This window comes from Leucoraja erinacea, chromosome 29, assembly GCF_028641065.1.
Source record: "Leucoraja erinacea ecotype New England chromosome 29, Leri_hhj_1, whole genome shotgun sequence".
Classification (NCBI taxonomy): Eukaryota; Metazoa; Chordata; class Chondrichthyes; order Rajiformes; family Rajidae; genus Leucoraja; species Leucoraja erinaceus.
In genome coordinates this window covers 23722553-23746323 of record NC_073405.1, presented here as the reverse complement: position 1 = coordinate 23746323, position 23771 = coordinate 23722553, and the positions used below count along the sequence as shown (strand labels likewise).

Sequence of the window (23771 nt, the reverse complement as noted above, 5' to 3'; positions counted from 1 at the left end):
TTCTCCCACCTCCTCCACATCCCCTACACTGGGTCCCCCATTTCATCTCCCCCCCCCCCCCCCACCCCTCCCCCATGGCAGATCCCCCACGCCGAGTCATTCTTCCCCCTCACCCCCCTCACTCCCCATTGTCCATTGTTCTCCTCCATCCCCTCACGGCAGTTCCCCCATGCTCTCTCATACACCGCCGACTGTAAGTCAACCCGCTAGGCTTCGCTGCTGCCGCTGGGGTTCATCGCCACCGAGGCCCCACCGCCGCCACCGCCGAGGCACCATCTTGACATTTGATGGTTGCGTCTACTTGCCAAGTCTTTTTTTTTCCTCATTATTAAATTTGCATCTAAGATTTCCTTCAGAAATTAAACCTCTTTGTATTCTGTGGGATTTATAATCACATACAAAATTTGTAATGTCTGAGTCCAATTTTTTGAAAAACTTTTTTGGAAGATATATAGGTATTGATTGAAATAAATATAGGATTTGTGGTAAAAAGATCATTTTTATAGCATTTATTCGACCTATTAAAGACATCGGGAGCGTTTTCCAGAATTTGATTAGATTATTTAGTTTCTTAAGTAAGGGACTATAATTGGCATTAAACATAGCAGGATAGTTTCTAGTAATTTCAATTCCCAAATATTTGAATTTTTCTATGGCTATTTTAAAGGGGAATTTTAAGAGATGTGTTGAGTCTTTCGGTTTTATCGACATAATTTCACTTTTGTTCCAATTTATTCTGATCCAAAGTCCTCAATTAGATTTAATATGTTTGGTATACTGATTTGGGGTTTTGTGATGTACAGTAGTACATCGTCTGCATATAAAGATATTATGTTATTTGAATATTTTGTATTATAACCGTAAATATCCGGGTGTGTTCTGATTTTTTCAGCTAAAGGTTCAATTACCAGAGCACCTTAGTAAACCAAAAGAGATGGGTGGTCTAGCGCTCCCTAACTTTATGTACTATAATTGGGCAGTAAATATTAAAAATATGATTCACCTGCTGGACAACTCTGCCCAGCAGGTGGACTGGATTGTAATGGAGAGAGAGGACTGCTCTCCGTGTAATACAGGGACGATTCTCCTCTCACCAATGAATCTGAATAACAAAAATTACAATAAAAATCCAATTATACATAGCACAATTAGAACTTGGAAACAAATAAAACAGAATCTAAAATTAAGAAATCTATCTCTTTTAATGCCAATAGTCAATAATCCGTCGTTTAAACCTTCAATTATAGATAAATAATTTACACAATGGGAAAGAATGGGAATCAAAACGCTCGGAGACTTGTATGAATTTGGAAAATTATTATCATTTCAACAATTACAACTGAAATATAATTTGAGAAATAATCAATATTTTAAATATCTTCAATATTTTAAATATCTTCAAATCCATGATTATCTGAAAAAATACACAAAAGACTATCATAACATGCCTCCAGACTTACTGGATGAAGCAATGAAGACAAAGGCTGAATCAGCAAACCTAATATCATACTTATACAACACTATTTTAAATATAGAAATACCTACAACTGATGGTATTAGAAGAGACTGGCAACAAGAATTAGCTATAAACATTTCAAAAGAGAGCTGGGATAAACACTTACTATATGTGCATAAATGCTCGATCAACGTACGACATACTCTAATTGAATTCAAAACATTACATAGACTATACTATTCAAAAACCAAAATAAATAAACTTTTCCCTAATGTCTCACCCATTTGTGATAAATGTCAGTCTCAAGAAGCTACCATAGCGCACTCTTTTGTTTTTTGTATAAAAATCCAAAAATTCTGGAACTAAATATTTCAAATCTTCACAAAATTATTTAAAAGAAATTAAACCTCTTAAGTTATTGTTTCTGGTTAATTCTCATTCACTCATTCCAAATCTTCGCGATTGTAGCCCTATGAAATGAATCTTCAAATTCCAAATTAATCTAATTAATAACCTTAAAGTAATTTGATTTGATGATAAGCTCAAGCAATGATTGTGTTGGAAGGGAGGATGGGTCAGGGACAGAGAGGGGGATAAATGACGATTCAGGATGAGCTGGTTTAATACATTAACTCTTTTATTAGAGAACTCTGAAATGCATGCCAGAAAATGATAAGTCAGTCTGATAATATTTTTCATATAATTGTCTCATATTTTAGTTCCTGAAGGATTATTTGGATATTGATAATATTGTACCATTCCAATCCTTGTTTTTTTTATGCTTCTAAAAGGAACATTTTGTCCGAACATACTCTGAGAAGAATAACGTGCTGAATTTTGAAAACTGGGCTAAATGTTTCAGACTTTCAAACTCTGTATAAAATGGCCCTGACCCATCCTCCCTTCGAAATACCATCAGTCCTTGAGCATATCATCAAATCAAATTATTTTAAGGTTATTAATCAGAAAATGTCTCTCCTTAGTTTGTGTTTTGCTCAAGATTTCCCCATCTTCAGTTTCTTGTGCCACTGTAAAGTTAGAGGAATTTTCGACTATTGGTCTCTGCTGCCCTATCTGTGGTTTACATATTTCAACTAATGTTGCATCATCTTATTAAAGGCTAACAAATTGCAAAAGCAGCAAGGCGATTAGTGGAGATTCTAAGCACAGAAACTGAGAACTTTCCCTCGTTCCAAAATGATATAATTGAAAATATTAACCGTTTAAAATCTATAGAGAAAATGCAGGCCACCATCTATTGGGAGAGAGCGTTTCAGGTTGAAGTTTTTCCACTACAATGAATCAGGGGAAAAGTTGTTCTTGAACCTGGAGGTCATTGTTTTCATGATCCTGTACCGTCTTCCCACTGGTGGTAATGAAATAGGAGCTTGGTCAGCGTTGAGACAGTAGGTCCAGTAGATCCCTTCAATGGTAGGGAATGGACTGGGTAGTGCCTATGGCGGACTGCGGGGGTGATGCGCCGTTGTGTATGGCTGCTCCTCTTGCAGTCCGTCCTTTCACCCTTTTTTATTTTTATTTTTAGTCCTGTTCGTATAGAATGTTTCTTGGAGGTCAATGAAACTATTTTAACCCCAGTCCTCCTGGTCAGAGATGCGGTTGTTCTTGAACCTGAGGGGTCATGGAGCGGCGTTTTCCTGCCGGGACCTGCAGTTTTTCATGATCCGGGGCACTGTACCGCCGACAGTTCCCGGCGTGGTGGTGATTGGAAATAGTCTTCGGGGGGGAGCTTGGTCAGCCGCTTGGATGACCAGCCGAGGTCCAGCAGTAGATCCCACCGGGTTGGCAAGGGTAGGGAATGGACTATGAGGGGGAGAACTGGGTATTGTCTACCAATTTCTGTTTAATCTATAGTGTACCTATGGCTTTTTTCTGGGCATTTTATGGAATTGCAGGCTACTGTGCACTTTGGTTCAAATATGGTTCTGTTACCTGAACATTTGAAGGAGTATTCATCGATCATATGTTTCCAGGCTACTAAATGTCTCTCCTGAAATTCTATGACATACCAAAGTCCTAATTCTATGACCAAAAGTTGTAAGTTTAGCTTAGGGGGCAAATAGGAATCTACCATTTTAACACATCTAGCAGTGGAAATGGGTGGAACTGTAAGGTGAGAACTGATTTAATCATATTTGATAACTTAGTATGGGCATACAACTCCTGAGTCCACATTTAATTGCACATACTGTAGACTGAAATACTTATAGTTTGTAAAGAAATCTTAACAAGAATATTTCCAATCTTTCCATAACAGGACAAATGTGTGCGTTTGCTCTTATCGCTCAAGCTCAGCCACCTATCCAATTCACCCGTCATAATTAATGCACTCCTAAGAGAACCTTGTTCTCTATTTCCTTCACACTGGGAGATTCTCCTGCTATTCTCTGGAGCAGCAACATCCCCAACTTGTTTGTGTAGGAAGGAACGGCAGATGCTCGCTTATACCTAAGATAGACACAAAATGCTGGAGTAATTCAGCGGGTCAGGCTTCATCTCTGGAGAAAAGGAATAGGTGACATTTCGGATCAGAATCTTTTTTCACACTGAATCTTTTTGCCAATTTTCAGCTTGCATTGGGAAATAACAAGGCTGTCAACAGGGCATCTTTTACTGAAGGAGATAACTTTCTAGTCAGCAATTTATCAAACATACATCATGGCACACTCGTTCATAAATATAGAAATTATATTACAAAAATTCTGAAAAACTGTTGGATTAGTAACTTTTGATTCTGCATGCTGAGTGAAAAGTTAAGGTAAGCAATCACACAAACAGCATTGAGCATCTAAGTGGCTGTGAATAATGTTGATAGCTTTGGAAACATTTACACACTTGAACCAAATCCGAATTGTTTACAATGAGCAAAATAAAACTGCATGTATTTACCTCAGATTCTCCACGCTTGATATCATCATAACTTGGCTTTGGCTTAGCTAGTTCATGAATTCTGGGTGTAGGTTCAGCCCTCATTGCAGCAGGTTTCACGGGCCAAATGGCTGGTCTGTATTGCAAGTGAAAATGTCTGTTTTAACTGCAGTGCTGTGAAACCTCTAAAGAGTAAAGTATGCACATTCCTTTCCACAATAAAACCATTGCATTGATGCCATGAAAATCTTAAACAAATTTGCACTGTGTTGACAAAATGAATACAATTAATGCCAGTTAGTATCAATTTCAAACTCATTAAGCTTGAAGTGAATTATTTAATTAAGAATAGTAGGAAGGAAACATATACCTTGGAAAATAAGAGCCTAACTGTGGTAGAGGAGCTTGGGTTACGAAGTACAGATAACGAATCATTAAAACTGCAAACACTTCAGTGCTTATGTGCCGGTTGGCATAACTTTTTGTTATATATGTTACAGATACCAGGCTGTTTTATCTCGAAAGCTGTGGGAAACAATTCAATTTCATGTCAACTTACAATTTATAAATATGCCATACATGACAAGGTAATTGGCCGTTCACGGTGCCCTGCGTTTAGCTCTCATTGATTCTTTAAAGCAACAGAAAGAGGAACATTGCGTGTAAAATTGTTCTTGTTGCAACGGAGATGCAGTTTCATGTTAACAGATGTCATCTGTTGTAGCATAAACAATAGACCATCATTCATTACAGACTTACCCCACCACCTGGATGAATAGTACCTCAGAAAAACTGTGCTTTCAACCTAGGTAAATTACAGATCAATGAAGGGCAGAAGGCATTCATTTACGGCTGCCTTGTTAGAACAAGAAAAGAAGTCCAGTTTATTTACTGAGTCTTTTCACAGGGTAGACAGCAAATTATATTGACTGAAAGAACGTTTTTATAATGATCAAAACAGTCACGATACACTTGGTGTGAAGTCATATCACAGTCTGAATCAAGTACAATTTACCTGTACCTGATCCAACAGACCCATACCTATCGCATTGATAACTACTTTCCTTCATTCAACTGGCTGCAAATCGCTAATCTAAACTGATTTGGTCATGTTCCTTCGATGGGAATGTAGGCTATTGACCTCTATTTGGTCCCATTACATTTCTAGAGCATGTCCATCGTGCACCTTGTAGCTCAGAATGCCTCAGAGATTATCGATTAAAATATCCTCTAAATGAAGGGCATTATTGAATATTTCAGCATCATCTGATTTCACATTATATTCTCATTTGTAAAAACACTTCAGCAATTATTATAACCATCTTGAAGGATCTCCAAAGCTTTTTGAAATGTCTCATTGTCAGCAGTTGCCAATTCCTTCATTGCAGTGCCAAGGAAAGGCAATGTCTTCTTGGCTTAATTTCCTATTTCTCTCTGAACTTACCTTTTAATTTCAACAAATTATGTACTATTTATTTTAATTTATTTATGGCAGCAGTTTCTAACATGTCATATTTCCATATTACCTCCAGATATTGGAGTCCACTTGCCCATCAATCTATGCCTGCTGTCAGAGTAATCCTATCAATTCCTTTCCCTGCTTATTTCGTACAATCCACACTCTCACGTTTAGTTTAGTTTAGAGATACAGCGTGGAAACAGGCCCTTCAGCCCACCTAGTCTACGCCGGCCAGCGATCCTCGCACACTAGCACTACCATCCACACACTAGGGACAAATTACAATTTTACAAAGCCAATTAGCCGACAAATCTGTACGTCTTTATAGTGCGGGAGCACCCAAAGAAAAACCTTGCAGGTCAAGGGGCAGAACGTCCAAACTCCATAAAGACAGCACCATAGTCAGGATCGAACACAGGTCTCTGATGCAGTAAAGCAGAAACTCTACTGCTGCGCCACCCACGTGAGCCCAACGTGGGTGGCGCAGCGGTAGAGCCCAACCCAAGCGGTAGAGCCCAACACCACCTAACACCCATCACCATCCTCCAATGTCCTCCACCAGCCCCATGCTGGTGGCCAATTAGCCTAACCATCAGCATGCCTTTTGGGATGTAGTAGTAAGCCCAAGCACCCGGAGGAAACCCAGGTGGTCACAGGGAGGATCTGCAAATACTATAGTGAGGGAATCGAAAGTTCAAGTTGAACCCAGGTTACTGGATCTTCGAGACACTGCTACCTTGCCAATTCTGACTCGAGAGTCACTTACAGATCCTTTAACAGAACCTAATGCTCTTGTTAATATCTGTTTTGTCTTGCAATCGTCCAATCTTACACTTACTTTCATAAGTCTTTGTAACTTTGAAAATTCATAAATTTCAATTTTAACAATCAGAAAAACACCAACTCATTTACACTGTCCTATGAAGTGAATCCAGTCATGGTAAAATGTGACACTTAAATCAGTCTGAAGAAACGTCCTGACCCTAAACGTCATTGGTCCATTCCCTCCATACATGTTGCCTCACCCACTGAGTTTCTCCAGCTCTTTGTTTTTGGTGTGCACAGTGGAAAGATTATAAACATATTTACATTTTTTTCTCAAATATGGTGCACAAAATAAAACTCTCAAGACCACATTTAGACTTCATGGTACCTTGAGCTGTGCAATTTGTTGTATTTGGCATGTGGTGCGGTAATGCTGGATTATTGCAGTTAATCTGCAGGAGAACCCAGGGAGTCATGTGTTTAGTATAGTAAAATAAGGGTGGCTACAGATAGATGAACAAGCATAAAGTACGCCACTCTTTCCACCCCTTTATTCCATGTGGAGTTCAATAATGGTGCAGTGTCAGAGAGGCACTGACTCATCTATACCTGGATTTACAGCAAGCCTATGTAAGTCTGGGATGTACTTGTGTATGAGCAGCTGAGCAGTGCTGACTCCCTTCCGAAACATTAGCCACAGCCAATAACAGTCAGCTCGTATATAACTGTATGCATTTAATTCCAAGGCAATGTTTTTGACATTAGTGTTCATGGAGCCTTGGGTTAAAATCTCTCTCTCATTGTAACATCATGGACGATCCATAAAAACATGAGTGATACGATATAATTCACCAAAAATCAAAGTGCTGGAGTAACTCAGAATGTCAGGCACATCTGTGGAAGGAATCGACAGATTATGTTTTGGGTCATTCTGACTAATTGAAAAGAGAGGTGGGGATGGGAGGAGGCCTGGCAAGAGGTAGGTGGATACAGGTGAGGGGGGAGTGAGTAATTTGCAGATCAGCGGTATAAAAGACCATTTAGTTTGAACTTTTGCTGAAGTTACGACAGATAATTCGAAGAATCCCAATGGAAATCCAAGCTATCCGTGATCCATGCTCCTACCATCAACATTTCTTATTATGTTCATGAAAAATTAACAATTTGGGATGAATATCAGCTGCAATGAGTGCCACATCCTGTCCCATTCATTACCTTTCTGTAAGCTTTAAATATATCACAAACCCACATCCTTAAATCTGCTTGTATTACCACAGATGTTACCTCAGTACTACTTGCATTTTCTCTTTACAGTTAATTATTTACCTGTTTGGTTGAAACTTTTTATTGGGTTTTTTGTATTCGCTGAGTTTGACGAATCTTGGTACATTGCCTGAAGAGAATGAAATTGTTAACATCAGCAAAACCCTGGTGTGTTTTTTATTAAGTAAGAAACTGTAAAGCTTGGTTATGTGACATTGGGGGTTTCTGCCACACTTTCATTCAGACACTGCAGTGGAGCTGGAGTATCTGCTAGGAAATATCCAACAACACTCACCATCCAGAGATGCATCATGCAAATTTTACTTTGTGAACATTTAATTGATGAGAAGATAGGGCTTTTCAAAAATAAATTTGTTGGATGTAGTTAATGGAGGGAGAGATGGAATGGATTAGTGGGTACCCGAGGGATTAAAGGGAGCGTGGGAATAGGACCTCAGTAATATTAAACCTTAGGGTGGCACGATGGCGCAGCAATAGAGTTGTTGCCTTACAGCACCAGAGATCCGAGTTCAATCCTGACTACAGCTGCTGTCTGTATGGAATCTGTACATTCTCTCTGTGATCTGCGCCGGTATTCTCTAGGAGCTCCGATTTCTTCTCACACTCCAAAGACATACAGGTTTGTAGATTAATTGGATTAGTAAAATAGTTGATTGTCCCTAGTATGTGTAGGACAGTGTCAGTGTATGGGGATTGCGGGCCGGCGTGAACTCGGTGGACTGAAGGGCCAGTTTCCACGCTGTATTTCTAAACTAAACTAAACTAAACCAAAGATAGACACAAAAAGCTGGAATAACTCAACGGGACAGGCAGCATCTCTGGAGAGAAGGAATGGGTGACATTTCGGGTCGAGACCCTTCTTCAGACTGGTTAGGGATAAGGGAAACGAGAGAGATAGACGGTGATGTGGAGAGATAAAGAACAATGAATGAAAGATATGGAAAAAAGTAACAATGATACAGGAAACAGGCCATGGTAAGCTGTTTGAAGGTACACAAAATTGCTGGAGAAACTCAGCGGGTGCAGCAGCATCTATGGAGCGAAGGAAATAGGCGACGTTTCGGGACAAAACCCTTCTTCAGACGTCTGAAGAAGGGTTTCGGCCCGAAACGTCGCCTATTTCCTTCGCTCCATAGATGCTGCTGCACCCGCTGAGTTTCTCCAGCAATTTTGTGTACCTTCGATCTTCCAGCATCTGCAGTTCCTTCTTGAACAACATGGTAAGCTGTTTGTAGGGTGAAAATGAGAAGCTAGTACGACTTGGGTGGGGGAGGGATAGACAGAGAAGGACCAACTCCAACTAAACCAAACTCCACGGGGAATATTTGTGATATAGATGACCAAAACTGATCAAAAAGATCAAGGGAACTCAAATTTGGTTTGTTGATATCATGTGGATGCTTTTATGCAACTTTTAGAAAATAGAACACCACCACCTCTGTGTAAAGACTTTCCCTGCACTTCTCCTTTAAACTTTGTCCCCATCACCTTAAAGCTATGATCTCTGGTCTTCGCCATTTCAACCCTGGGAAAAAGGCTCTTACTGTCTACCCTATGCAGTCCCTGATAATTTTATATTATTCTATCAGGTCTCCTGACAACCTCTGGCATTCCAGAGAAAAAAATCCAAGTTTGACCAACTCCTCCTTACAGCTAATACCCTCTAATCCAGGAAGCATTCTGGTAGACCTCTTAGGCCCTCTCCAAAGCCTCCACATTCTGCCGACAATGGGGCAACCAGATCTGCATGCAATTCTCCAAATGCAGCCTAATGAAAGTCCTATTGAGAAACCGAGGCTAACTCCAAATGCATGATCCTATCATGTCTGTGAAGGACACAATGGAACAGGCTACATATTATATGAATGCTTGCTAATAAAGAAGAATTAGCAAAAGTGGGAAAAGTGTGCTTAATTTTAATTCACTGGGGCCCTGTTTCCCTCATTCTCTTTAATCTCACCATAGCCATTTCCATCGCCCTTTCATCTCTCCAGGGCCCAGTTTCCCACATTTCCTTTAATCTCGCTGGATCCCCATATTTTGTGCTCCCTCTAACCTCATTGAGGCCCGTTTTTCCGTACTTCCTAAAGATAGAGTACAAATCGGCAAGTTATTGATGATTTTTTTTTCTATGCTTGCGGCACTTTGAAGGCCAATATCCAATATCATCATTTCTAGGAAGACTAGACGGGTTTTCTCAATTTGTGCTTTCCTTGCTTGCCTGTCTTCTTCAAGCAGAGAAATTTACTTTAACTGTCACAAATTGTGTTTTAAATTGTCAATTTAAAGATGTCTTACCTTGTTCACCAGGCGCCCCACATGGCACGTAGAATTCTGTGTTAAAAATAACAAAACTATATGATTAGTTCCAACAAAACACAAAATGCTGTGGGAACTCAGCAGGTCAGGCAACATCCATGGAAGGAATGGGCAGGCGATATTTCGGTTTGGGTTCCTTCTTCAGCGATGGAGTAAAGGGGAGAAAGCTGGAAAAGTGAGGCGGGGAAGGGGAAAAGCTTGCAAGTGATAGGTGGATACAAGTGGGATAGTGGGGATGGTTAGCGGATGAGTGGAGTTAAGTGAGAGAGGTTAAAAGGAGACAAAAGGGTGCCGGATAAAGAAAGAATAGGAGGATTGAAATGTAAAGCCGGAGGGTGGGATATTGGAGGAAGGGGAAGTGGAAAGCGGGAGAATAAAGGGAAGTATGGGACACGGAGATGGGAGATGAGCATACAAAGGGGAACAGGGAGACTGAGGTGGTGAAGATGATGGGAGAAATGGGTGTGAGCGGCCGGGGTGGGGGTCAGGAAAAAGAGAGGGGGGGAGGGCAAGAAAATGGACATACAGAGGGGAAAAGAAATGGGAGCGCACCAGAGTGGCAGGGAGCTCGGGAAAGAGGTGTGGGAGGTATTATTTGAAATTGGAGAATTCAATTTTTATGCCATTGGATTGTAATTACTTCCAATCCCGGGACATTCCATTGAACATGTGCTTACTATGTTGCACCATTAAGGCAAATGGTTCTGTGTGCGTGACTATTCACTTGTAGGGCCGAAATTGGACTTGGGATGTCCCCACTTTATGGGAGTTAAATGGGTGCAATAAAAGTCTTTCAGAGTAAAATAATTTTTGCACACCACCTAACCGGCCATTTGCTCAGGGAGACTCAGTAATGTGTGAAAGAGTTTGTTGCCATAGAATTCCAATGCCTGGCATTAAGTCTGCCGTGAACCAAATGGCTGCAATAAATTCCACCAGGCTGGCAGAATGAATTGATAATAATTTCATATGGCTTATGAGTGCCCTTCTGCTTGTTTCCCTGCAGATTAACAGGAGTTCTAGCCTGCTGTCAAACACCAGAGATAGTTGTGAATGGAATATGCAGCCACACTCTTTAGCTGATCAAAAAGCCAACAGGCAGACACAAAATACTGGTGTAACTCAGTGGGTCAGGCAGCATCTCTGGAGAAAATGAATAGGTGACATTTCAGGTCAGAACCCTTCTTGCTGGCTTGACCTGCTGAGTTACTCAAGCATTTTGTTACTATTTTCAGTGTAAACCAGCATCTGCAGTTCCTTCCTATACAGAAAGGCGGGAACAGTGGCGCAGCGGTAGAGCTGCTGCCTTACAGTGCTTGCAGCATTGGAGACCCACGTTTTATTCTGACTGAGAGTGCTTTCTGTACGGTGTTTGTATTTTCGCCTCGTGAACGTGTGGGTTTTCGGTTTCCTCCCACGCTCCAAAGACGTACAGGTTTGCAGGTTAATTGGCTTGTGTTTGTATGCTTGGTATAAGTGTAAATTGTCCCTAGTGTATGTCGGCTTGTGTTAATGTGTGGGGGATCGCTGGTTGGTGCGGACTCGATGGGCCGAAGGGCCTGTTTCCACGCTGTATCTCTAAAGCTAAACTAAACTAAAAAGATAGCCATTGTAAATGTCCAGGATATGGCAAGTTACTACAATCTTTAACTCCCAGACTTTTAACAGGTTACTGCCTCTCTCTCTGAGCTTTGCCTCTCGAAACATTTATAAATATTTTAGTCTAAAACTTCAGTTAGATATTCCAATTATATGCTTTCAAAATAGTTCATTAAACAGAAATTTTAAAAAGAAACTAAATAAGGCATGGATGAAATTGTAGACCTTAAACATAATCTCCGTTTCGCTCTTCATAGATTCAGCCTGACCTGTATTCTGTTTTTTATTCCAGATTTTACAGCAGGAGTATTCAGGAATATTTAGAATCAGATATGCAGTTTTAAAATTTACATCAAGCTGTTTTGTGACACGTACCAGTATTCCTGGATGTTTTTTTCTTGCCTCTTCGATTTGAATATCTGTCAAAAGAATAGTACAAATTTTAGTTGATAAAAATCACTTTGCCATCAAATATCAGCTATTTGTCTTTAAAAAATAAACTTAGGCAAGCTGACGTAAAAATTAATGATATTCAAAATGCAGGAGTAACTCAGTGGGTCAGGCAGCATTGCTGGAGAATATGGATGTGATGTTTCGGGTCTGACCCTTCTTCAGACTTTGCCCTATCGCCACCTCTCTTTTCCAGCTTTCTCCCTCCATTCCATCAGTCATTCAAGCATTTTGTGTCCTTATTTGGTATAAACCATCATCTGCAGTTTGTTTTTGGGTGACGTTTATTTGCCTATCTCCGTCGCTCCATAAATGCTGCTGCACCCGCTGAGTTTCTCCAGCATTTTTGTGTACCAGGGAAATGAGATTGTCTCCTCTTGAGCCTGTAGGAGAAAGCACTCTGTCTTTCTCGCTAAAGATAGCCACAAAATGCTGGAGTAAATGGTCTGAAGAAGCGGCTCGACCCGAAATATTTAAAAATGAATGTTATCCTATTTATTTTAACCTCTTGGTAAAGCAGTTAACAATTACACAGGTTGATCAAACGTTGTCTGTCCATTCCCTCCACAGATGCACCCGATCCCCTGTTCCTCCAGCACTTTGATTTCCACTCAGTATTCCAGCACCTGCAATCTCTTGTGTCTCCAACACAGGTTAAAAGTTAATTTGTCACTACCACTGGCAGATTTTTCAAAAATATGAGAGTTCTGGTTGCCCCATTATAGAAAGTATGTGGAGGCTTTGGAGAGAGTACAATAGAAGTTTGCCAGAATACTGCCTAGATTATAGGGTATTAGCTATTAGAACAGATTGGAAAAACTTTGTTTTCTCCAGAGCATTCAAAGCTGAGGAAAAGCCTGATAGAAGTTCATAAAATTATGAGAGGCGTAGATAGGGTAGAACTTTAAAGGAAGAATTTTTTTACCAAGGTAGAAATGTCAAAAACTGATCAGCATAGCTTCAATGTGAGAGGGAGAAAGTTTAAAGGAGATATATATGGCATATTCTTTTTATACAGAGAGTGGTCTCTTCTTCTTGCATATGGCGTGCACAGCCTAAACTTGTTCTATTTGATCTTATTTGATTGTGCACACCCGGTTGATTGCATTCGTCGAAACAGGGCGGACCACGTGAAGGTTGCAATCTCCCACCCACAGAGAGTGGTAGGTGTCTGGAACATGCTGCCAGGGCTGTATGATGAAACAAACACTAAAGTGATGTTTAAGAGGTATTTAGATAGGGACACAAACACAGAGGGAATAGAGGGATATGGATTATGTGCTGGCTAATGGGCATCAAGTAGACACAAGGAACTGTTGAAGCTGGTTCAGAAAAAAGAGACCAACTGCTGGATTAATTTAGCGGGTCAGGCAACATCTCTGAAGAGTATGGCCATGCAATGTTTCCAGTCAGAACCCTTCTTCAGGACTGGATATCAGCACTGAAACTGTTGATATCCCAGTTAGCTTTAAAAATCAGTCCATACCCCTTTGATTGTTTCAAATGTTAATGGTTTGAAACCTTCAGGACTATATCTACTCTCAATGCAACATGAAGGTGATGACATTTTCATCACATTACAATCATGTATGAAGAAATAAAATGAAGACACAAGAAAGTGCTGGAATCTTGAGCAAAACACTAAGTGGTGGAGGAACCCGACCGGTCAGGCAGCATCTGTGGAGGAAATGGACAGACGACGTTTCGTCTCTTTTTCGGTCTGGGGAAGGGGGCGTGGGGAAAACTGGAAAGGAGAGGTTGTGGTGGGACAAAGCATGGCAAGTGATAGGTGGATACAGGTGAGGGGAGGCGATTGGCAGATGGGTGGAGATAATGACATAGGCTGAAGAAAAGGAGACGAAAGGGCATCAGATAAGGAAAGAAGAGAAAGACTGAAATGTAAAGTCAGAGAGAGGGATATGGGCTGAAGGGAAGTGGGGGGGGGGGGGGGGGGGGGGGGGGGGGGGGGAGAGGGGGGGGGGGGGATGCAAGCAAAATGTGGATGGGAGATATGACCCAAAAGATATCGGGTTAAACTTTCAAACTTGGACACGGTAGGACATAAAATCACAGGACAAATAAGTAAGCAGAAAACACGTTGGTTACTGTTGGTTCAGTATTTGGGAAACAGTTTAGATCCACTCTGGAAGGAACTTGATGCCTTGCAGTACTGTATCACCGATCACTGAAATAAGAGCCTCTATTTCGCATCGCACTACAGTTCTAGTGCGATTAATTGTGGCAAGTTGCTAGAATAGAAACCAGACGGTCGCTTTTTGTATTCGAAGTTGGGAGGGGGGGGGAACAAAATTCGAATATAATCCCATCCTATTTTTTTTAATCAATGCAAGCAGGTCCTTTTCATCTTACATGCATGCTATTTACTTATGCATTTATTCGTGTTTATTTATTATTATTATTATTATTATTATTATTATTATTATTATTATATATTATCGTATATATTTAAAAATACTTTACATTTCTCAACACAAATGATAGTTATTCGTGCTATCTTATAAATCTTTGCTATTCTGAAGGTGCGATAAGGGGGTGCCAAAAGATTCTATTCATCCTACCCATCGCCGGTCACCGGGCAAACTGGGCCTTCGCTCCGAGTGTTCATTTGGAGCTGTTGGGATGAGTGCAAGGAGCGGGCACCGTTGGAGTGAGTGCGGGGCAGCCGGGTGGGTCACGCCGCGCGGAGGTGCATCCCTGTCCGCCGCTTCCCGGGGACTGAGGGCGGCGGGGGCAGCGCGGCCGCTGCTACATGCGCTGCCTAGCAACGGGGCAGACGCACCCGGGCTTGTTGCCGGGCAATGGACCCTGGATAGGACACCCGCGTCAAGGTGTCGCCGGCCGGCCGGCCAGCAGGCGTGCACCTGCCTCCACAGCTCATCCATGTGCACAAAGCGGCGACACCTTGACGCGGGTGTCGGACCAGGCAACAAACAAAGTCTACTTTGCAGCTCAGACCATATGCTCTGAAGACGAAGGAGTGTTTCAGAGCCGTTTCTTCTCTCCAGAGATGTCGCCTGTCCCACTGACTGAGTTCCTCCAGCAAGTTTGTGTCTATCCAAGGACGGGAAATGAGATAGTCTCCTCTTGAGCCTGAAGGAGAAAGCACGCTGTCTTTCTCGCTGAAGATAGGCACAAAATGGTCTGAAGAAGGGTCTCGGCCCGAAACGTCACCCACCCATTTCTTCTCTGCAGAGATGCTGCCTGTCCCGCTGAGTTACACCAGCATTTTTGCGTCTATCTACAGCAAAACGAAGGACAGGCATGTAGGGTTCACATTGCGTTTTCTATCTGTGTTTGCAAATAATAAAAATAGCGAGAAAGACAGTGTAGGAAGGAACTCCAGATGCTGGTTTAAACCGAAGATTGACACGAAATGCTGGAGTAACTCAGCGGGACAGGCAGCATCTCAGGAGAGGAGGAATGGGTGACGGACGTTTCGGGTCTGAAGAAGGGTCTCGACCCGAAACGTCACCCATTCCTTCTCCCCAGAAATGTTGCCTGTCCCTCTGAGTTACTCCAGCATTTTGTGTCTATCCTCGTAAGAAAGCTTGAACCTGGTAGTCTTGGTGTTCAGACTGGAGAAGGTTTGGAAACGAGGGACTCTGGAGGTTAGTGCTGGCTTCACTTATGTTCTGAATATATAAAGTTAGGTTTACGTTTGTACACAGGTAAGTGTAGCAATGTTACAAAATTTTGAGATTTTAAAAATCAAGTCTGCAATTTATCCCATCAGATAAAGCATAACAATAAGTTTAATTTGACACCAAATTCACTTTCATATCTCAAGTATTAAAAAAGTTATGGCCATTTTCATACTCGGAAATTAGCATCTTGTTCCCTATTGATTTTCAATGGACATTACAAAAAAGCTGTGATCTTGGATAGTCAACAGGCCATTTCTTAAGGAAAGATTAACATTTTTAAATAGCCTAAGTGTCCAAAGATTATTCACGAATAATTCACAATATAACATGATTTTTATATCTAATTTACATTAATTTATAGGCCAAATGGAAGGAATTTAGTGTTCAATTGCTGTAAATAAATGCCCATTTAAATCGGCTTTCCAGTGGGTTTCTGTGAACGCGCTGGTTTAGAATGTTGACAGCGCGCTGGATTAGTGCCCTCAAATGCCGAGAAAAATACTGCGGGATATAAAAAGCCCAAAATGAACCACTCGCTATAGATAACTTGATATATAGGGTTATATATATGGCCCATTTAATGTAAAAATAAGGTACATACCTTTAATTGTTTGCTTTATAAAACCCTGGGGCTGCGAGAGGTTGCGGAATCAGATAGTAATTTTAAAATTATCATAACTATATTATCGAGGCCTATAAAACTAATAATACCTTTTGCGACCGGGTCTTGCAGCGATTTTTCGTTAATGATTTACTAGGCTGAACATCTGCGATTAGTACAGCCTAGTAAAAATCGCGTTTTAAACCCGCCCCCTCCAAACAGCGCCAAAATCGCCGACATGGCTGAGGGCAGATTCCCAATGGCGATTCAGGTAGGTTTTGTAACATACCTAGTAAGTGAGGTTTATAATAAAGTCTAAGGAGCAGCAGTATCCAGTGGCGGACCTACATTTTGGGGGGCTGAGGCTTGAACTGTTATGGGGGCCCCTTCGCAACCAGCAACGAGGTCTGTTATCTTCTTCAATGGGGTTGTTCCACGACAGATCACCACAAATTTTATTTTCTGTCATAAATGTTAATAATGTTTTAAATTATTTATAATTATTTTATATTATATATATTTAGAATGAAACATCCTTAATGTGAACGTTTTTTTCATTTACGGCTAGCCTACGTGATAATTTAATAACCTATTAATTTTTATTTATAATAATAATAATAACAACTTTATTTGTTAAGCACCTTAAAAACAACCAAAGCTGACCAAAGTGCTGTACAGAAAAAAGAAAACAAGCAAGACATCATAAAACAGGCAGAACAACAGAACATACAACTAACACGAGGCGCATAAATTACATACAAAAATCCAAACAATAAATTTAAAAAAACATAAAACACGAGTACGAACAACGCAGCAAAACCAAGCAAGCCATTTAAACTATTTTGTATTGAATTAAACTATTATTAGTTTTTAAAACCCCTTCTCATACAATAGACCCAACATTTTTAAGTAATGTGGACTAAGCATGATATTCACCTCCAGAAAAAAAGTATTGGACGGGGGGTCCAGGAGGCTGGCTAGGCCCCAGGCGAGGTCCAGGGACAGCGCCCCCGAAAGATATATATTTCAAGAAATAGACAATAGGTGCAGGAGTAGGCCATTCAGTCCTTCGAGCCAGCACCGCCATTCACTGTGATCATGGCTGACATTCCACAATCAGTACCCCATTCCGGTCTTCTCCCTATATCCCTTGACTCTGCTATCTTTAAGAGCCCTATCTAGCTCTCTCTAGAAACCCTCCAGAGAACCGGCCTCCACCGCCCAATGAGGCTGAGAAATCCACAGATTCACAACCCTCTGTGTGAAAAGTCTTTCCTTATCTCCGTTCTAAATGGCCTACCCCTTGTTCTTAAACTGTGGCCCCTGGTTCTGAACTCTCCCAGCATTGAAAACATGTTCAAACACTTAATAATCTTGCGTTTCAATAATGGCATCATACAGCTAAAAAAAAATTACAAAAAATATGTTACCTGAAATGTCTCTTTGCATGGAACTGAGATGATAAAAAACTTTTTCTCCGGAGTTGTGATCTGTGGAATTCTCTGCCACAGAAGGCAGTGGTCTCATCTCCTTCAGCCGCACCTCGGTCTCCCTTCCTGAGCTCAGACACCCACTTCTCCTCACCTCACCTATGCTCAATTCCCCTCACCTACACACCTACACCTCGACTAATCCCCTCACCTCACTAAACCTCTCGCCTCGACGATACCTCACTACCAAACTTATCCTCACACATAAACCTCGCCTCAAATAAACCTCACACCTTAACCCCACCTCAACTCAACTAAACCTCCCACCTTACGACTAAACTCCATCTCTCACCTAATCCCCGCCTCGACTAATCTCTCCCGCTCCCGCTATAGCCCCCCCTCAACAGTTGGCGACACCTCACGTGAGTGGAAGGCTCCAACCAACGGGGAGGGGATGAGCGCTGAGAGCGGTGCAGGCGCATTGTCCGAGAGATCCGGTGGGAGGGGAGGGGTGCACGAGCGCTGACGTTGACGTCAAGTCCGGGTCCCGCCCGCGGCGGCCGCAGCCCCTCCCCATAGGAGCAGGAGAGAGGCGCCGATTAGTCAGGCAGGGATTATGTGTGAGGGGGAAGGTTTAGTCGAGGCGAGGTTTAGTGAGTTGAGGTTTAAGTGTGAGGTGAAATTTAGTCGAGGCGAGGGGTTTAGCAGTGCTCTCGCTTAACTTTTTTTCCCTGTTGCCACTCGGGCAACCTTGGCAGCTTTTTAGGTTGCCAGCAACAGTTTAGGTGGTCATTTATCTCAACTCTTTTTACACATTGCAATTAATGCAATTTTTAGTATTTCTTTCCACTTCCAAACAAAAATGTGGTTGGATTATTCAGCGTATGATCAACCTGTGTCAATAAAGTCCACAAACTAACATATCACCAATCAAGACACTGATAAGCAGGTTTTCTGACATGCAGCAAAATTATCATACATGGCCATAGCACTCTTTTTATTGCATTGGCACATTAATGCTCTTTTTAGTATAATTTTCCACTTGCAGGTTGCAAGGAATTTTCTAAAGGCAATTTTATGATAATAGCCACAAACAAAAAATGTGGTTGGATTATTCAGCGTATGACCAACCTGTGTCAATAAATCCTGGACCTTGATAACATGAGATGCTTAACCATGCACACTACAAGCAAATTTCTTGGGAATATATTTTAGGTCATGACATGGCCACATTATGGGACATTTAGATTGATATTGTGGCAAGAAACACCCAGTTTCCCAGCACCATTTAAAAACAACAAAATGCTTTTGCCAGGGATTTCCTAAAGGCATTTATGTTAATATTTGACAACTGTCTCCTGACCAACTTTGTGATGTATATCACTGACTGTACAGGTTAAACATTACATAAATAACAATAGATGTGAATGGAAGGTTACACAAAATACTGGCAAATGTTTGGTAGCAGCATTTAAGGTGTCAAGAAGGAAATAGGCAGACATTCAGATTAGATGTATGTGGCAGACTGATCGGGGGCGGGGGTGGGTAAGCACCATTTAAAAAAAATTGTTGATAAATGCTTTTTCCATCATTCCCACTTCAGAATTAACGTTAAAATTTCAACTGAAATATCTCCTGACCAAATTTGTGATGTATATCACTGACTGTAGAAGTAAAACCGGGATAAATCCAACATATAGTTGTGAATGTTGCTCATTAAATAACTACAGTACAGATACTCCATATATAGAGCATTGATTTGCCATTAAAATGAATTATGTAATAACATGTCAGTGACAATCGAACACTGCGGTTTTAATGTTTCATGTGTTCAAAATTGAATTAATCCATCTTTATGGATTAAAACAAATAATAACATTGGAAATTAAAACATATTTGATTGCATTCCGTTATCAAACATAGTCAATGTTAGCACAATAGGGTCGGGAGGGTCAGGAGGGGGGGGGTATGAATCAGTGCAGGATGGATAGGTGGTGGTGGGGGGGGGCTTTGAGAAGGCAATCGGTGTGGTTTGTATGGATTGAGGCAGGGGAATTAGTGAGTGTTGGTTGGAGTAGGTAAAATTATGAGGGGAGAGCGCGCGGGATGTCAGTGGGGTTGAATGGGGGGGATCTGTGTAGGATGGATGGGGGGTGCAGTGCAGGATGAAGGGGTGGAGCAGTGCAGGATGGATGGGAAGGGGGGTCAGTACAGGATGAATTGGGGGACCAGTGTAGGATTGATGGGGAGTGGCAGGAGAATCAATGCGAGGTGGCTAGGGAGATCAGTGCAGGATGAATAGATTGGGGGGGGGGGGGGGAGTGGGGAGCACAGGGGATGTCAGTGAGGACTGAATAGAGACAGGAACGGGGGTTACGGGATGGAGATCAGGAACGGGATGGAGTGGAGGGGTCTCAGGATAAGGGTAGTGGAGGGGGATGTATGGGAGAGAGAGAGGAAGGGGCAGAGGAGGTGGGAAGGAAGGGCAGCGCTCCTCGGACAACACCTGTCAGGCACGGAAATCGCAACCAAAATATGGAGGGGACTGCGGACATAATATCTTGGTGGCCGCGCGCGCATGCGCACACTCACACACACGCGCGAGGCTTTGGAGGCTTCTGTGAACGGTAATTTCAGCTCAATCCAGCGCTAAATGCAGCTCAACTCTGCGTGTTTCGCCTACAGCCCCGTCTCAATCCAGACATGGCTGTTGGTTAACCTGGCGGGACAGGCAGAGTGAGGTGGGTTTTGCCCTGCTTTTCTGCTGTGGGCCTGGGGGCGCCATGCCCGTCTGACTCCCGACATCTCTGGCCACCCTCGGGCGGGGACGGGGATGGTCCAGTGGCGGTTCGGCAGCGATTGCAGCGCCGGAGACCGGGATCGGTCCTGGCTGCGGTGCAGGGCTGCCGAGAGTGTTTTGGCTCGTCTCCCTCCTCCAATCACCCGCCCCCCCCCCCCCACCCCCACCCCACTCTACTTCCGCTTCTGACCGACGCCTCCCTCCTCCAAGGGTCTGTTTTGAAAGAGCCGTTGGCGGAGTGGCAGCAGCGGCCGTTATCAGGCCGGGCGGGGAGGGGTGCGGGAGGAGGAGATGGAGCCGCCGCCGCTGCTGCTGCTGCTGTGCGGGGACGGACATTCGCTCCGACCCTCCGTCACGCCACACTTAGCATCTTTCCCACAACCGTCGCCGACACAAAACGTCACGTTCCTTTTCTCCAGAGATGCTGCCGGACCCGCGCAGTTACTCCAGTTTTTTGTGTCTATCTTCGGTATAAACCAAGTTGCCAAGCCGGGCAAAATGAGTCGCCGTTTAGGTTGCCCGGCGGCACTTTGAGTGGTCATTGGCACCCGGGCAACCGTTAATTTCAAGCCCTGTTTAGTCGAGGTGAAGAATCAGATTTATTTCTAGGTAAACGAAAAATTCGGAATTCCAATTTAAATCGGAAGGATATCTGGACTAAAGTCGTTTCTGGGGCCCCTCCGCGATGAGGGGCCCTGAAGCTTAAGCATCATTAGTTTCATAGTAGATCCGCCCCTGGCAGTATCCTAAACATTTTTAGCAAGTTCTATCAAGCAGCCCGGTTAAAGAGTTTGAGAAGCTTTGGACAGTTAAAGAGAATGGAAAAAGTTAAAAGAGGCCATTTAGTGTGGCTGAGTAAATACAAAACAAGTACAAGGGAGGTTTCAGGGCGACACCCTTTTTCAGGCCCAGCATCTGCAGTTCCTTCCTACACAAGCTTTCTTACATTCCTTAAAAACTATTTGCTGAATTCATCTTGGGATTCCTCAAATTAATTCATTTAGTTTTTAATGCTCATTAAATTTATATGGTATTAAATTATTTGGCCTATTCTTCTGTTCTTTCCTGAGCAACGTTTAGGGACCTATAGGGAGAGGTTGGATAACCTTGGATTTTTTTCCTTTAGAGCATAGGAGGATGAGGGGTAACCTTTTAATTTCTTTCAGTATATCCAGTATTTTTTACCATTCTTAACATTTCTTTCTTGTTCATTTACAATTGCTACAAGCCAGGAACTGATCTGCACTTGTGACCATCTTTATAGCCCATGAGTTAAGACCTAGAACTAATCCATCTCAGAATCATATATACTTATCCTTGTCAAACATAACTGGAGCAACAACTTGTGCACCAGCTAATTTCATCTAAATAACTTTAGTTCAAATAATTGGGGTGCAAATAGTATCCTAAAGGGGTTTTTTTCCCATCAGAAACAGGCAAAATGCTGACAACTTTCGAGAGACTAAACCAGTCAAGAGAAGGTGTGAAAAATCTGGTTAAAATGCACATTATGTACAAATAAGTGACATTTGAGATTACAACTGTGTTGAAGCATAATAACTGTGGTGGTTCTGTCAAAACTACTGTCAGGATAATTGCTGTGGCAGTGTGGGAACGTGGTGACAGTTTTCCCTGTCTCTGGAAACTGTGAAGGAGTTTGGGGTCAGAGATTACCTAGGCCTGACGTATGAGTGATACACACACAACCACTGTTAAATGTGTCTTGGCAGACGTAAAAGGCACTAACAAGAGGTCACAAGGCCAGATAATTGAGCAGCAAAGAGATGTCACCCCTCACTGAAGGAATTTAAGGTCCACACAATGGCGCAGCAGTAGGGTTGCTGCCTTACAGTACCAGTGACCCGGGTTCGATCCTGACTATGGGTGCTGTCTGTATGGAGTTGGTACGTTTTCCCTGTCACTATGTGGGTTTTCACTGGGTGCTCAGTTTCCTCATTCCAAAGACGTGCAGGTTCGTAAGTAAAATGGTTTCTGTAAATTGCTTCCAGGGATTCGAATAGAACGCGTATATGGGTGATCGCGGGCCAACATGGACTTGGTGGACCGAAGAGCCTGTTTCCACACTGTATCTCTAAAAATAGCTAAAGTAAAAAAATTGAGCCCATTCCAGTACCATGAAAGGAACCAAGCCAAAGGGGCAGAGTGGGTTGAAGAAAAAGTATGGGAAATCGAGAATAAAGTTAAGTATATAGGTCCTGCTGGAAGATATAAATAATTTAAGATATGGATAAGAAAATGGATAGAGCTTCTACAGTATATAACTTTCCATTTGTGGCTCTTGACAAGAAACTCGTCATAATGTGTAGGTTCAATCATACAAGGCCACATCACTTATACAAGTCATGCTAATACGTAATCTAATAATAACTTGACTTCTAACCACAGCTCATCCTTTCTGCTAAACTGCATTGTATGTCTATGAAAGGTAAACAAAAATGCTGGAGAAACTCAGCGGGTGAGGCAGCATCTATGGAGCGATGGAAATAGGCGACGTTTCGGGTCGAGACCCTTCTGCTGCCTCACCTGCTGAGTTTCTCCAGCATTTTTGTCTCCCTTCGATTTTCCAGCATCTGCAGTTCCTTCTTAAACAGTATGACCATGAATGTTAACACCAATTTTATCATTTTTAATTGTTCATAAATTCATATTCAAATCTTTGCGTTATTTTCAATTATACTCTTGTGAGACATTAGTGTAAAATCAGGTACAAAATCAGCATTGAAAATCTGTTCAAATGAGAAAGTCAGATGAGTTTTAAACTGATTTGGAATCAGATTAGTGATGTGACAGTGCATACTGAAGTTCCATTGTGTCTTTAACGTACATATGTAGCATTTTTGAAGGTCAGCACTTTCAATATTGCAGTATTTCCTCAGTAAGGTATTGGAGTGTTAATCCGGATAAGGTAGTAATGACCTGGAGTTGGATTGGAGTCTACATCCTTCTGGTTCATGCTTGAAGATGGCACATATTGGTTGCAATCTTAAAAAAGAGGGAGTGTGTTTCAAGGAATGAATACGGACAGATGGCGTCATA

General features: G+C 42.1%; 1 protein-coding gene across 2 annotated transcripts in view; it reads right to left on the bottom strand.

Annotated features, from left to right (window-relative positions):
- The window catches only part of theg (theg spermatid protein), a 39779-nt gene extending 24791 nt beyond the window's left edge, over positions 1-14988 (bottom strand). Inside the window, exons 1-5 of one of the 2 annotated variants that reach the window (XM_055658908.1) lie at positions 14798-14988; positions 12144-12187; positions 10149-10184; positions 7893-7959; positions 4364-4478 (exon numbers count right to left, since the gene is read on the bottom strand). In XM_055658908.1, coding sequence (XP_055514883.1) covers positions 4364-4478; positions 7893-7959; positions 10149-10184; positions 12144-12187; positions 14798-14844 — 309 coding nt within the window. In that variant the 5' untranslated portion in view covers positions 14845-14988. The remainder of the gene's footprint in view (positions 1-4363; positions 4479-7892; positions 7960-10148; positions 10185-12143; positions 12188-14797) is intronic. The other variant, XM_055658909.1, reaches the window with a different exon arrangement.
- Between the last annotated feature and the right edge of the window lie 8783 nt (positions 14989-23771).